General features: G+C 38.8%; 1 protein-coding gene across 5 annotated transcripts; it reads left to right on the forward strand.

Annotated features, from left to right (window-relative positions):
* The first annotated feature begins 1703 nt into the window (after positions 1-1703).
* LOC108563181 (HEAT repeat-containing protein 5B) lies at positions 1704-11617 on the forward strand. Of its 5 annotated transcripts, none has more exons than XM_017921788.1 (17): positions 1704-1866; positions 3763-3907; positions 3969-4775; positions 4836-5229; positions 5282-5455; positions 5514-5955; positions 6009-6282; positions 6362-6394; positions 6523-6597; positions 6669-7586; positions 7657-7978; positions 8036-8472; positions 8614-10185; positions 10242-10455; positions 10528-10542; positions 10621-10766; positions 10829-11617. In XM_017921788.1, the coding sequence occupies exons 2-17, from the start codon at positions 3782-3784 to the stop codon at positions 11000-11002; spliced, it is 6123 nt and encodes a 2040-aa protein (XP_017777277.1). In that variant the 5' UTR covers positions 1704-1866; positions 3763-3781; the 3' UTR covers positions 11003-11617. The 5 variants fall into 5 exon arrangements, with proteins under 5 accessions (XP_017777277.1, XP_017777273.1, XP_017777274.1 ...); XM_017921784.1 differs by lacking the exon at positions 1704-1866 and adding an exon at positions 3576-3662; XM_017921785.1 differs by lacking the exons at positions 1704-1866; positions 10528-10542 and adding an exon at positions 3576-3662.
* Positions 11618-13635: the final 2018 nt, after the last annotated feature.

Genomic DNA, 13635 nt, shown 5'->3' on the forward strand with positions numbered 1-13635 from the left:
TTCCCATCTGTCATTTCTCAAATATCAAAGTTTTTAACAAAATTCTGAAGAAAGTCATTGCAACTACAAACCTATATTTAAGCTTATTTTAATCTCTGTATATTCAAAGATAAACATCCATTCCAAAATTCTTCATGGGAAGTTGTTTATACAAAATACAAGCCTTTACGAAGACCTTACTTTTTCCAACTTATTTGTGAAATACCAAGTTTGTTAATTAATTATGAAGACACCATTGCATAAATAACCCTATAGTTACGCTCATTTCAATCTTTGTATATTCAAGATTAACATCAATTACAAAAATTCTTCTAAGAGTTGGTGTATACGAAAATACAGGACATTTTCGTATACGCATTTTCCCATATATCATTTTTCAAATATCAAAGTTTTTAACAAAATTCTGAAGAAGTCATTGCAACTACAAACTATATTTAAGCTTATTTTAATCTCTGTATATTCAAGATAAACATCCATATCCAAAATTCTTCTGGGAATTGGTGTATACGAAAATACAGCTCATTTTCGAAGACGTTAATTTTCCAATTATTATTTGTGAAATACCAATGTTTGTTAATTAATTATGAAGATACCATTGCAGCTAAAACCCTATAATTACGCTCATTTTAATCTTTGTATATTCAAGATCAACATCAATGACAAAAAATCTTCTAGGAGCTGGTATATACGAAAATACAGGACATTTTCAAAGACGCACTTTCCCATCTGTCATTTCTCAAATATCAAAGTTTTTAACAAAATTCTGAAGAAGTCATTGCAACTACAAACTTATATTTAAGCTTATTTTAATCTCTGTATATTCAAGATCAACATCCATATCCAAAATTCTTCTGGGAATTGTTGTATACGAAAATACAGGTCATTTTCGAAGACGTTAATTTGCCAATTATTATTTGTAAAATACCAATGTTTGTTAATTAATTATGAAGATACCATTGCAGCTAAAACCCTATAATTACGCTCATTTTAATCTCTGTTTATTCAAGATCAACATCCATATCCAAAATTCTTATGGGAACTGGTGTATACAAAAATACAGGTCATTTTGTAACTTGTTGTTCTTGTTCAGCAAAATCATATGTATGTTTGGTTGCCTGTACTTTAGGCGAAAAATCAATATTCTGTTATTGCGGTAACTAGCGCTGTCTATTAGCAATATATCAAAGGTTGTAGTTCAGGCATTTTGGCGCTGTAATAAATCCACTTCCTTCTTTCGTAATCCTTGTTTTGCAGTATCTCTCGAAGACAGGAGCTGGATTGTTGGCGCGCAGTGCGGAAGCCAAATGAGGAAGAAGAAGGAAAAAAATGCTTTAACGTATATAATGTTACTACTTCAGTTAGTTGCTAATTAATTTTTGAGTTATCTGCGTTATAATTATGACTATCAGATTTATCTGCCTGAATTTTTAAGAAGTCATAGTTTACTACTCATAGTATGGCAGAAGTAAAGACTTATTGGATTTACTCATTAATTTACTTAACTTAATGTAAGTTTAGTTGCCTATACATTCACATTTTATTTGTAACTTATATAAAAAGTTATAGTATTAAATATTTAAAAATTTAACTAGAAGTTTACGTTATACAAGTATTTTATTGATATATTATGCATTAAATGAATCTTAGTTCAAATAAGTTTGGTGTGTAGGCAACGGTCAATGTATTGAAAAGTGGTAGTTCTAAATGCTCATTGCAGTGACAACCAGTGACAGCTGCAATAATATGGCTGTTGTGTAGTGCTTCTCAGTTTTTGTAAATATTTTAAACAATCTGGGCTTAGAAATGCTGTGAAACACCCTTCAAAGTGCAAGTAATCGAGTTGGTTCTATACTACAGGATAAACAGGTGAGCAAAATCAAAATTCCAATTGATAAAGTGTATTGCAATGGGGATGCTACAACCCCTTCAAAAGACAAAACAATTCAGATCTATAGTTTACCTTAATTTGTAGCATCCCATGACTGCAATACAGATAACATTGTCTCAATTAAGTTCACATCACAACCTTGGATCATGTAATGTGTATAAACAATTTAAGTTGAGTCATAGAGTCAATAAAATTATTTAAAGAGATGCTTCCCCTATTTACACAATTCTCAGAATCAATTCTCTCCGGTTTCATAAATAATAATAAACTGATTGGAATTTTTGTTGTCGATTATTCTTGTAATATATAATTATTGCATTTGGGTCACTTGATTGTTTTTCCAGAAGGTAAAATATATATATTTATTGTTTATTCAGTCTTATAAGTGTTTTCGTACTGTAAATAAGAAAGCTGTTTACTTAATTAGTAAATAACAAACTTTCTATGAGAAAATTCCTAATTTATTTCCTTTTAGAAATTGCAATTTTAAGATATCAAGCTGCAAATTATTTTCAATTAATCTTTATTATTTCATTATCATACATTTTGGCATTGTACAATTGTTATTGTTTGTGTTTTAGTAAAAAAAGAACATGTTTGTTTTTTAATTTGAAGTGAATTAATTAATTTTGTTAAGTCATGAAAACCATATTTTATAAATGGGTACAATGAATTTAATATTTACTTCTTACAAAGCACAATCATTTGAAGGTAATTGCAGTGCTGTAACATTTGGTTCTTGAATCGAAATGAGTTTAACTATGCTTAAATTAACATTTGACATAATCATTTAATATCTATATTTAGACTATAAAACTAATCTAACCACAGCTTATGTAAGTACAAACACTGCAAATGTTTGTATTATTTTTTTATTCTATTAACTTTATGCCTATTTCTTAACTACTTAGATAAATATATTAGATAGGTAGTATTTTTACAACATCTATGATAAATTAAATCATCATCGATTGCTCGTGTCCAGTTTCACTTTGTATGCTGCTTTGGGATATCAATTAAAGCTGTGTATTTTGGGATAGCGATAAAATTCTGGGATTCTCCGATTACCTTAATTGACGAAACGCTGATGGAAGTGTCTAACTCGAAATGAAGTATTGTTGATGAAACACGATTATGGTCTAAATTTGTAATGTAAATGATACAATTAAAGTTGGTTTTCGTTTTGGCACGTTCCAGCTGAAAATGAAACGAAATTTCTGCGAGATGCGAAAGTTCTTTCAGCTGTTGTGAAATGTCTGCGTCCAAACCCAATTTACATGTCGTTTTCAATTGAACTTAATTGATTTAGCAAAAGCAGAAAAGGGAGTCTCATCAATCATTCACATCTCCATCATTGCAGTGGGAGTAAAAACAAAATACAGAGAACAAATAAAGGATTCACTTCTATAGATTACGTCTTAAAAGATTCAGAGTACCGCGCGGCGGAACGTTATACGCGGGACGTGGTTTTTGAGCATCGTTTTATTTCTGTTGATTTGTTTTCATCTTCGTTTCATTTTTGTTGTTTTATTTCCGGTTTCGACAAAAATCAATTGTTAACATTTTTCCGTCAAAGATGCAATTGCCGTTTGCTATCCATGTACAAGGAGGCATGCGCGCACTACGTCCGCTCCGCTCCGGTCCACGCCGGGAATTCGCATCAGTTGCAATTCAACTTTGTTTACACCCTTATCACATATGTAAGCAGACCTATGTTGCTCTCTGCCCAACAAGAATACCAGCGTTTCCGCTTAATGGAGATGGATAGACGGAGGTGACGGCATTCCATAGGACCTGTTGCTCTTGATATTTACCTAATAAATGTCATCAGGTTATGAGAATTCAATTTTATTACATATTTTATTTCATTGCAGGAGTGAAACTTTGATCGAAATGGAAATGTCACATAGTTTGACTTTGAACGAGGAGGCTTTGGCGCAAATACCGGTTGCCAAGAAACCGATATTCATATTCGAATGGCTGAGGTTCCTGGACAAAGTACTCGTTGCGGCTCAAAAGGTAACTGCAATTAAATCGATGGCGTTAAAATAATAAAAAAAAAAATTATGACTATTTTCAGAATGATATCAAAGGATGCCAGAAGAAGTTGGTGGAGCAGTTGATGAATCACATCCAGGAGTCTCCAGGACCTCCCGCTCGTCGTCTGATTGCCAGATGTTTGGCTACTTTGTTCTCAGTTGGGGACACCTTCCTGCTATTCGATACCGTGAATAAATGCAATGATATCCTGAAGAACAAAGACGATTCACCCAGCTTTCTCCCGACTCGACTCGGAGCTATCTGCTGCGTGGGAACTATGTATGAGAAGCTTGGCAGGATGATGGGTCGCTCATACGAGGAGACGGTGCAGATCTTGATAAGGTCACTGAGGAGCGCCGAATCTCAAACTCGTATAGAGATCATGTTGACATTGGAGAAGGTGTGCGCGGGTATGGGCAGCGCCATATCGAATGTCCACAAGGACATTTACAAGGTATCCAAGCATTACCTGGTGGATCGTGTCATGGCCGTCCGTTGTGCCACGACTCGTTGTCTCCTGGAAATGCTTAACCACGCACCGTTCTTGTACACTACCGAACTGGAGAGTCTAGCCACGCTCTGCTTCCGCGCTTTTGATGGATCCAACTATGAAGTCCGGTGCGCCGTGGCCAAGCTTCTGGGGGCTTTGGTCTCAATGACACAGCAAACTCCAAAATTGCCGACGGGTCAAATACCCAAAAACGTGAAGCCCGTTTCGCTGGAGGAAGCATTGGGTATTCTAATGTCAGGCTTCCTGAGGGGCGGCGTTGGTTTTCTTAAGGGCACCGGTGAAATCATAAAGGGCAGCTCGGGCGTCAATAGAGAGATCAGGGTCGGAGTAACGCACGTAATAATCGATCAATTGAACCCTACAAAGGTCATACATTAATTGCGTATTTTCTTTTAGTCCTACGTCATATTCGTGCAGATACTGGGCTCAGTATGGCTGGAACGCAACATCAAAACTTTGCTCTCGCATATACTGTACTTGGTAGCCAACTCGAAGGCCGCTTCTTCGCACGTAGATGCCGTCTACTCCAGGAAGTGCATCAATTTTATCCTTCGCAGCATTCTCGGGAAAATGCTTGGAGAAAAGGCACAAGCATTAGCGTGCAAGGAAATCGCCCAGATCATCATCAAGGAGATGAACTCGATCGACTTCAATCCAGAGAACGCAAAGGATCTGAACCAAGAGACGCTCTTCAGCCAGCATCTGCTGGTATGCGCTTTGCAGGAAATAGGTAGCCTTATCCTGAGTCTTGGAACGACATCATACGATTTACTTACGGATCAGCAATTACGTAAGGTTAAAAAGATTATAAGAGAAGAGGATTTTAAAATGTTAATTTTCAGATTTAATCGATGCTACTGTCGCCGTGTTAATACACCCTTGTCAAGCGGCACGTTTGGCTGCTGCTTGGTGTTTAAGATGTATTTGCGTAGCTGTTCCAAGCCAAACGACGCCATTGATTGATAGATGTGTGTCTGGTATTGAGGACAGACGTACTTCACCTGAGGCCATAGCCGGTACGTTTATGAATGGTCAATTGGAGAATCAAGATGTTCACATCCTTTTTCATTTTAGGATACAGTGCGGCTTTGGCAGCCGTCTTGGGTGGAGTGCACCTATCGCCTTTGGGTGTTCCACACACAAAAGGAAAGGTGATCTTCAACACCGCCGAGGAATTATTGAGGAGCGCCAGCCAGAATAGTCGATTATCTTTGAATCGTACTCAAGCAGGATGGGTTCTGATTGGAGCAATCATGACTTTGGGTGTACCGGTTGTGCGGGGATTATTGCCACGGATGCTATTGCTCTGGAGGAACTCTTTTCCGAGATCTACAAAGGAATTGGATTCCGAGAAGGCCAGAGGCGATGCTTTCACCTGGCAAGTAACACTCGAAGGTCGTGCCGGTGCACTTTCAGCTATGCACAGCTTCATACAAAATTGCCCTGAATTGGTTACGGATGATATTGTCAGGAGATTATTGATTCCGATTGAATCAGCTCTTGCCATGCTAACAAAGTAAGTTACATCACCAACTGTAAAGATCAGTATTATAGCTAATTATATTTTAGCATTTCCAATATCCTGAAGAGCTATGGCCAGCAGCTGAAAGCTCCAGCTGCAATGGTTCGATTACGATTATATGAGACACTCTTGCTGCTGCCACCTCAATCATTCGAGGGATCGTACACTCATTTATTACGTATGTTAGTGGCCGAGTTTACTTTGACCGAGAATCCAGCGAACACGACCACTTCACAATTGAGGACTGTTTGCCATGCTGACGACTCCGTGATTTTGGGTACTTGGCTGCAGGAAACCGATCACAGAACAATAGAAGATCAAGTAAGCATTCGATTTCACATTACTAATTAACCGTAAAATTAAGAAATAAACATACGACTTCTAATCAACATTTTCATAGATGGAACCTAATCGAAGGGCAGATGGTGAACATGTGAGTAACGAAACAGTTGTGTTCGCCTTGTTTTAACTTTTTTGTTTGTTCTGATTTTGATTTGGGTTTTATGCAGCGCATCTTGAAAACATCAGATTTAACTTTGTATTGATCTCGTTTTTTTATAGTTGCAGCCAAACAGCGCTGCCGGTTCCGGGGCTTTGGAACACGATCCTTGTTGCTTGTACCGTCAATTAAATCCTGTAAGTTAATGGGAAATATTAAATATTGTATTGACAGATAATAAATTACATGTGTGTATATATCGTTGCAGGGCGAAATTATTCCTGGACCCTTGCCGCTGGGAGTTGCTGTGATCGATTTGTCGGTGTTATTGTTCGGACAGATATTCCCAAGAGTCGCCAATAAGCATCGACTGCAGATGCTGGAGCATTTCACGGAATGCATCAAGCACGCGAAGAGTTCGAGGCAAGAAGCCGTACAGATGAACGTGTTTACGTCATTGCTCAGCGGTTTGAAAGGACTAACAGAAGCCAAGATGAGTTTCGGTCAGGAGGACGTGAAAAAATCAGCGTCCAATTTAATAATCAGCGCGTTGACATCGTCCAATCCAATACTGAGGTGTGCCACTGGAGAAGCTGTTGGTCGTATGGCCCAGGTGGTGTCGGATTCCAGGTTTACAGCTGAGTTGGCGCAGACCAGTTTTGACCGTTTGAAATCTGCTCGTGACGTAGCCAGCAGAACGGGCCATTCGCTAGCATTAGGATGCCTGCATAGATATGTTGGCGGAATGGGCTCTAGTCAACATCTTAATACTAGCGTTTCTATCCTATTAGCTTTGGCTCAGGATCAGACTTCGCCCGTGGTCCAAGTTTGGTCTTTGCACGCTTTAGCTCTCATCGCGGATTCCGGCGGTCCAATGTTCAGAAGCTACGTGGAGCCAACCCTCTCGCTGGCTTTAAAGTTGCTTCTGAACGTTCCACAATCTTACATCGATGTGCACCAATGCATTGGAAAGGTTTTGTCAGCGCTGATTACAACCATTGGACCTGAGCTTCAAGGGAACACGACGAGCATTTGCACTGCTAGATCCTCCTTCTTGTGCGCTTGCGCTATAATGCAGGACCACAAGGACCCTTTGGTACAAGCGGAAGCCACAGGTTGTTTGCAACAACTCCACCTGTTTGCCCCAAGGCATGTCAATTTATCATCTTTAGTTCCAACGCTTTGTGTAAGTGGTTCATCAAATTAACTGCAGATGCTTGATACTAAACATTTACTTATTCTTATTATATATATAGAGAACATTGTCGAGCAATCATTTACTTTTGAGAAAAGCCGCTATTTCGTGCCTCCGGCAATTAGCCCAGAGGGAGGCTAAAGAAGTCTGCGAACATGCCATGACTTTAGCAAGCGAAAGTAGAGATTCTAGTACGGTGGAAGGACTACTCATAACGGATTCCGGTTTACCAGGAGTTCTGTTTAGTATGTTGGATACGGAAACTGATATAGCGTTGATAAAAGATATACACGACACCTTGACAAGTATGCTGCAGATGCTAGCTGCAGATAATTTATCTCAATGGTTGGGTCTATGCAAGGACATATTGACTGTGGCCACTGGTAATGAACTCGCTCAATCAGTGTAGTATTTTTATTTAAAACAATCGATTTTTATAGAAAGCAACAGTGATGATCCAATGAATGCAAATTCAAATGAAGGCGGCGATAATGATGATAACGAAGCTGATGATGATCAAGCGGAATTCCACGCCGATACCGATTCAAGCACGCATCCAGCGGTGCAGCCCCGATGGCCTACACGAGTCTTCGCGGCCGAATGCGTTCGCAAGATTATATCCGCTTGTGAATCCACTGCATCGGCGCACTTCGATCTGGTGCAAGCCAAGGAAATGCAGTCGTCCAGAGGCAAGAGTGATTTCTTGGTTCTGCATCTTTCCGATCTTATTCGAATGGCTTTCATGGCAGCCACAAGCGATTCGGATCCGCTAAGATTAGAGGGTTTAATTACCTTGCAGGAAGTGATCGAGAAGTTCGCTAAAGTGCCAGAGCCGGAGTTTCCAGGACACCTGTTGCTGGAACAGTTTCAAGCTCAGGTAAAATTTGAATTGTTCGTATATTCTGTAAGGCAAACCAGTAACAATAATGGAATATCTACAATAAAAAATAGTTACACAGTTTGATGGATTCATTAAAAAAATTGTTGCGTAATACAAGATACTTTTTTGATGTTATAGGTGGGAGCTGCGCTGAGGCCTGCATTCTCTCCGGACACCTCGTCTCATGTAACGGCAGCCGCATGCGATGTTTGTTCTACTTGGATTGGTTCGAGCGTCGCCAGGAATTTGAACGATCTTAGGAGAGTTCACCAATTGCTGGTCTCTTCACTCGGAAAGTTGGATATCAAGACAAACACCACCCTACTGTACAACGAAAGCTTAGCTACGCTCGAAAAGTTAGCCATTTTGAAGGCTTGGGCGGAGGTTTATATCGTCGCTATGAAGGAAACCGGATCCAGTTCGGCGTCCATCGAGGTTAACACAACGAATACATCTGTCGGAGATGACGAGTTCGGGGATTTCGAATACCGCGGCGAAAGTCTGTTAACGCTGGTACAGCCCGAGTTACTGAGCCTATCCAACCACTGGTTGGCGGCATTGAAAGATCACGCTCTACTATCTTTGCCTTCCGAATTTGCAAGTCAATTACCACATGATGGAGGCGCATTCTACACGAATGACACGATGGATTCATCGCGACCTCATTACGCCGCTTCATGGCCACCGATTTTACATGCCGCTGCTCTTTGGTTGAACGCCGGTGGTTTCGAGAAGATTCAGCAGAACAACGACAGTGCTAACAACAACGCCGGCAACAACGATAAATTCCACCTGCTGTTCGGAATATGTATGGAAGCGCTATGCAGCCCGAGGTCGACGGAGCCTTTGGAGAGTATTTTAACATGCCTTCAAGCTCTGTACACCCTAATGGACTCATTATGGGCGCGCGAGGCAATCATGGTGGATCGATCATTGAGTATAGAATTATGCAATGTTTTGCACAGGCTTTTGTTGACCAGAGATAATCATAACGCTCAATTATTGTGCATGGAGGTGTTGAAACAGGTGATCAGAGCCGCACAAGATCACCTGGAGCAGGCGAAGAGGGTAGACGAAACTGCCGACGTTCTACTCGGAGAAGGCGGAGAGATTGGAGAAATATTACCAGGGAAATCGCTAGTTTTTGCTGTTCTTGAAGTGTGCTTATGTCTGATAGTGCGGCAATTGCCTAATCTGAGTCCAAGTCCTACATCGACAATAGTGACTTCCATGCGTGCAATCCATCAAGATGATTCGAGTAGGCTGATCGCGGCTGCTTTAACTAGTATGGAGAATTTGCATAAGCTCTGTTCGCCAAAGGGAGCTGTGTCAATCTTGCCAACAATCTTGTACTTGACTACTGGAGTGATAAAGGAGATGGCCACTAAGAATATAAACGACGTCAATATTCTGGCTAACAACGCGGCAGTTCAATCATCTCTGCACTGCTTAAAAAATTTAGCCACCGACAAGTATTGTAACGACACCAGGAGCACAGAGGAATGGTTGAAGCTGTTGCAGAGCGCTCTGGCGAAAATAATCGATCTGGCTAAAACGGGAAGCGAGGAAACTAAGTTGGATGAAGTGACGATGATGTTGGCCATAGCCGTGTTCGTTTTACACGCTCCCACGAGCGTGGTATCAGCTCCGAATCTTCAATATCCGTGTATAAACCATTTCAGGCAGTGCTTTCAAAGTGCAAATTCGACTGTAAGATATTAATAATAAAGAGCCACAAGAACCCGTTCTATGGTTTACTGTTTTAGGTGCGACTGAAGTGCGTGCAGACGTTGAAATCGATATTCTCACATTCTGATAGATCTGTTGCCACACCGTACATCCACGCATTGGCACCGAGATTGGTTGAGTTCTTATACGCGGATAGCGCGCGACAAATCTTCTCGGATGGAGAATTGTCCGTTACTTTAGAAGCCATAGTAACCGTTGAGGCTTTAATAGGTTTAGCCGAACCACAAAACCGTAAGTAGCAATCCCTTTTTTTATTCATAACGTGCATAATTACATTTATTGGACTTTTATTGCTGACTATAGGAGACATCTTGCAAGGTAAATCTTGGTTGGCAAAATTAAAGAAATACCTTTTCTAATTATTTTTACTCATTAATTATTTTGTATTTTCTGCAGGCATTCAAATGCTGACACTGCTGGTTCCTATACTCATAAGTTATTTACTGGAAGGACAGGCATTCCGATCCTCCAACAAGTATTCCATGAAGCTGCACGAGGTTAGTCTCCAGTGGCTCATGAAAATAGGACCGAAATATCCAGAGGTATAACTTTAATAATCAAGTGATTGGAGAGTATTACAACCCTTTTATTACGTTTTCAACAGGAATTCAAGAAATTGATGAGCCAGGCTCCAGATCTGAGGGTTCGTCTGGAGAACGCTGTGCGCTCGAATCAGCAGACACAGCAGAAAATCAAAATGGAGATGTGCAATAACAAGCCAACCTCCGCGCAAACCCCATCAATCAAACTTAAAACGGACTTTAGCAACTTCTCTTAAGTCTAAAATTTCTCTGTGCTTCCTATTCTTCCCCTCTGCATCATTTCCAAAATAATTGCATTTACTTTATGTATTACCACGTATGAGGACAAAAGATGGAAGAAAGCAAAAAAATATAAGAAGTTGAAAAAAAAAAATATATATGGAAGGAAATAATTTTGAATGAATTAGATTCCAATAGAACTGTTGATATATGTGTAGATGTAGATTTAGAGGTTTTACATGTTTGTAATTGTTATATTGGAAGGAAATTATGAAACTGGCCTCTTCGACTGATAACAAAAAAAAATGAAACAAAAATTATTTATACAATGATTCATAACAAATCTACACACACAAAAAAAAAGACAAAGAACCAATAGTGATTTTCGCCTCAGAAGCTTTTCTGCCATAGATTGTTTCTTTTTACCTGTAAACAACTAGTGAATTAACCAATTTTTAACAAGAGAATCCTATCGAAAGAAACTAAAAAGTGATGTAGATTGTAACTGAGAAAAATATATATATATTGATCCTTTGATGTACTGATATTTGATCCACGATTTTAGACTAGGAACATTATGTATCTAATTAACGCAATAATAATAAAAGAAGTTTAATAAATAATTAACGTAATATTAGTCGTTTATATATTTTTTTTCTAATTACTTTTCTTTTGCAATGCAATTCCCAGGAATTTCTTGATTATGGCTATAGGCTATACAAGGACAAATTAAAACGTGAGACATTGATTGATCACAATTCTTGTGCATATTATTGTGACAGGTTTCAACGGTATTATCTACTACTTTACAGGAAATAACGCGCGAATACATATTCTAGTTTTTGTTCTTTATTATCCACCTAATCCATCTAATTAGTTTTCGAGTAATTAAGTAAAACTACTTTTACAGCTTATTAGTACATTAATAATAATAAATGTATGCTTTTCGAGTCTTTTTATTAATTTTCTATTCGAACTAAATGTGATGTTCATAAAATGATTTTTTTTAAGTGAATTACAGGGAGCTCTAATGGTAGCTTGCAGTAACAGGACTCTGCAGCAGTTAGCAATCGCCTGATGGCGCCGCCGCTGCCTGCAGAAAACGCGCATAAAATTAGAATTGAATATTTCAAATGAAAACTAACATTTGAACATTAAAATGAATTATCAATTGCATTTATTTAAACTAATTAAAAGCGAATAAAGGCGATGCAAATGGAACAGCATCAGTTTCCGGTGGTTCTCGGTCCGTGCATTTGCTTGGTCCGACCTGCGGTTATTCTTGTTAAAAGACAGGTAAAAGGTGTGAAATTTAAGACGCGGGAATTCACACCGAATTTATTTGTCTTCTGATTGATGGAGCGTATGTGTCACCGTCCGGTTTCTTTGCGAAAACAAAACCGATGAAAACAACGCGAGGAAGAGCGAAAAATGTATATAGAAAGAGAAATATGCAGACATACACACACACACACACGTAGAGGGAGTCATAATATTTTTTTCTGTTTTCCAGGATGAGCAGATTCGATATAAATGACCGGGACAGTAATATATTTGTGTTTGCGTGTAAAACAGATGAGGTCCAGCAAGTTTTGCATATGGAAATGCAATCAGTTTTTAATAAACTGGGGAGGGCTCAACTGCGCATCTCCATTATCTTCCAAAAACCCAATTCGACGTCGAATCGAATAATTTTTGTCGGAAATACAAATTCCCAAACGAACTGGGTTATTATTTTTATTTTCTTTGGCTTCGTGTTTCATATTTAATCGTGTCCCCAATAAACGAACTGGATATTCGCAAATGCACATCTATAGGAAATTGATTATGCTATGTACTCATTAAAAAAAGCTTTGTTTCAAATTACACTCATCCGATGCAAATTTGTTACTACGATCAAATAATATAAAACATTTAGATTTTGGATATAACAATTTATTTAAGCTTTACATTAAGTAAGAGATATCTGTCAAATTCTTAGGAATAATTCGCATAGCTAGTAAAGAACATTTGGCGGATTTTCAAATATATCCAAGTAATGCACATCGATTCTGACCTTCCTCGGCTGCAGCCGACGAAGGGAGGCCGTAAACTGCAGATGGCTGGTAATATTCATATTTTTTTTTCAAGTCACTGGTAGTCGGTTTGCAATTTAGGAATAATCGCGTATGTGTGCGATGAAATTTACGATACACAGTATAATTTAGCCGGCAACAAAGTTCACGTGTGTAACATTTAGCAGCACTCTTGATAATAAATATTAGGTAATATGCAGATTTAATAGAAGTCTTTGTGGATGATGAGGAATTTATTGCTCGGACTAATGCATGAAATTATTATTAATGCTCACCAATTTTGTAGATAGATAAATATATATAGTAATCGGCTTGAATCCTGGAAAGGAGAATTGCCAAGAAGATGCGGAAAAGACGAAACTAATTCCAGATATTGGATGAAGGACTCCTATTTCCGGCATTCTGGAATCTGGTTAAATAAGGAAACCTGCACAGTATTTTATTTTCTTTTTTTTTTAAGAGATTCAGTTCTCCTCCTCCTCATTTGCTGCTTAGTAAATTGTTTTCAGTTATGAGAATGCAAATGCCATAACTCGAAGGATTATACGCGCTTCTGTTCCGGGGAAGGACGAGGC

The sequence above is a fragment of the Nicrophorus vespilloides genome, unplaced genomic scaffold (assembly GCF_001412225.1).
Source record: "Nicrophorus vespilloides isolate i.1.1-1 unplaced genomic scaffold, Nicve_v1.0, whole genome shotgun sequence".
NCBI lineage: Eukaryota > Metazoa > Arthropoda > Insecta > Coleoptera > Silphidae > Nicrophorus > Nicrophorus vespilloides.

What these genes read in the sequence shown, in the direction of transcription:
- LOC108563181 (XM_017921784.1), top strand. Translation starts at nt 3,601, where the DNA reads ATGTTGCTCTCTGCCCAACAAGAATACCAGCGTTTCCGCTTAATGGAG. An exon ending in TTCACCTGAGGCCATAGCCG is followed by an intron (nt 5,456 to 5,513) that starts GTACGTTTATGA and finishes TTTTCATTTTAG; the next exon opens with GATACAGTGCGGCTTTGGCA. An exon ending in TGTACCGTCAATTAAATCCT is followed by an intron (nt 6,598 to 6,668) that starts GTAAGTTAATGG and finishes ATATCGTTGCAG; the next exon opens with GGCGAAATTATTCCTGGACC.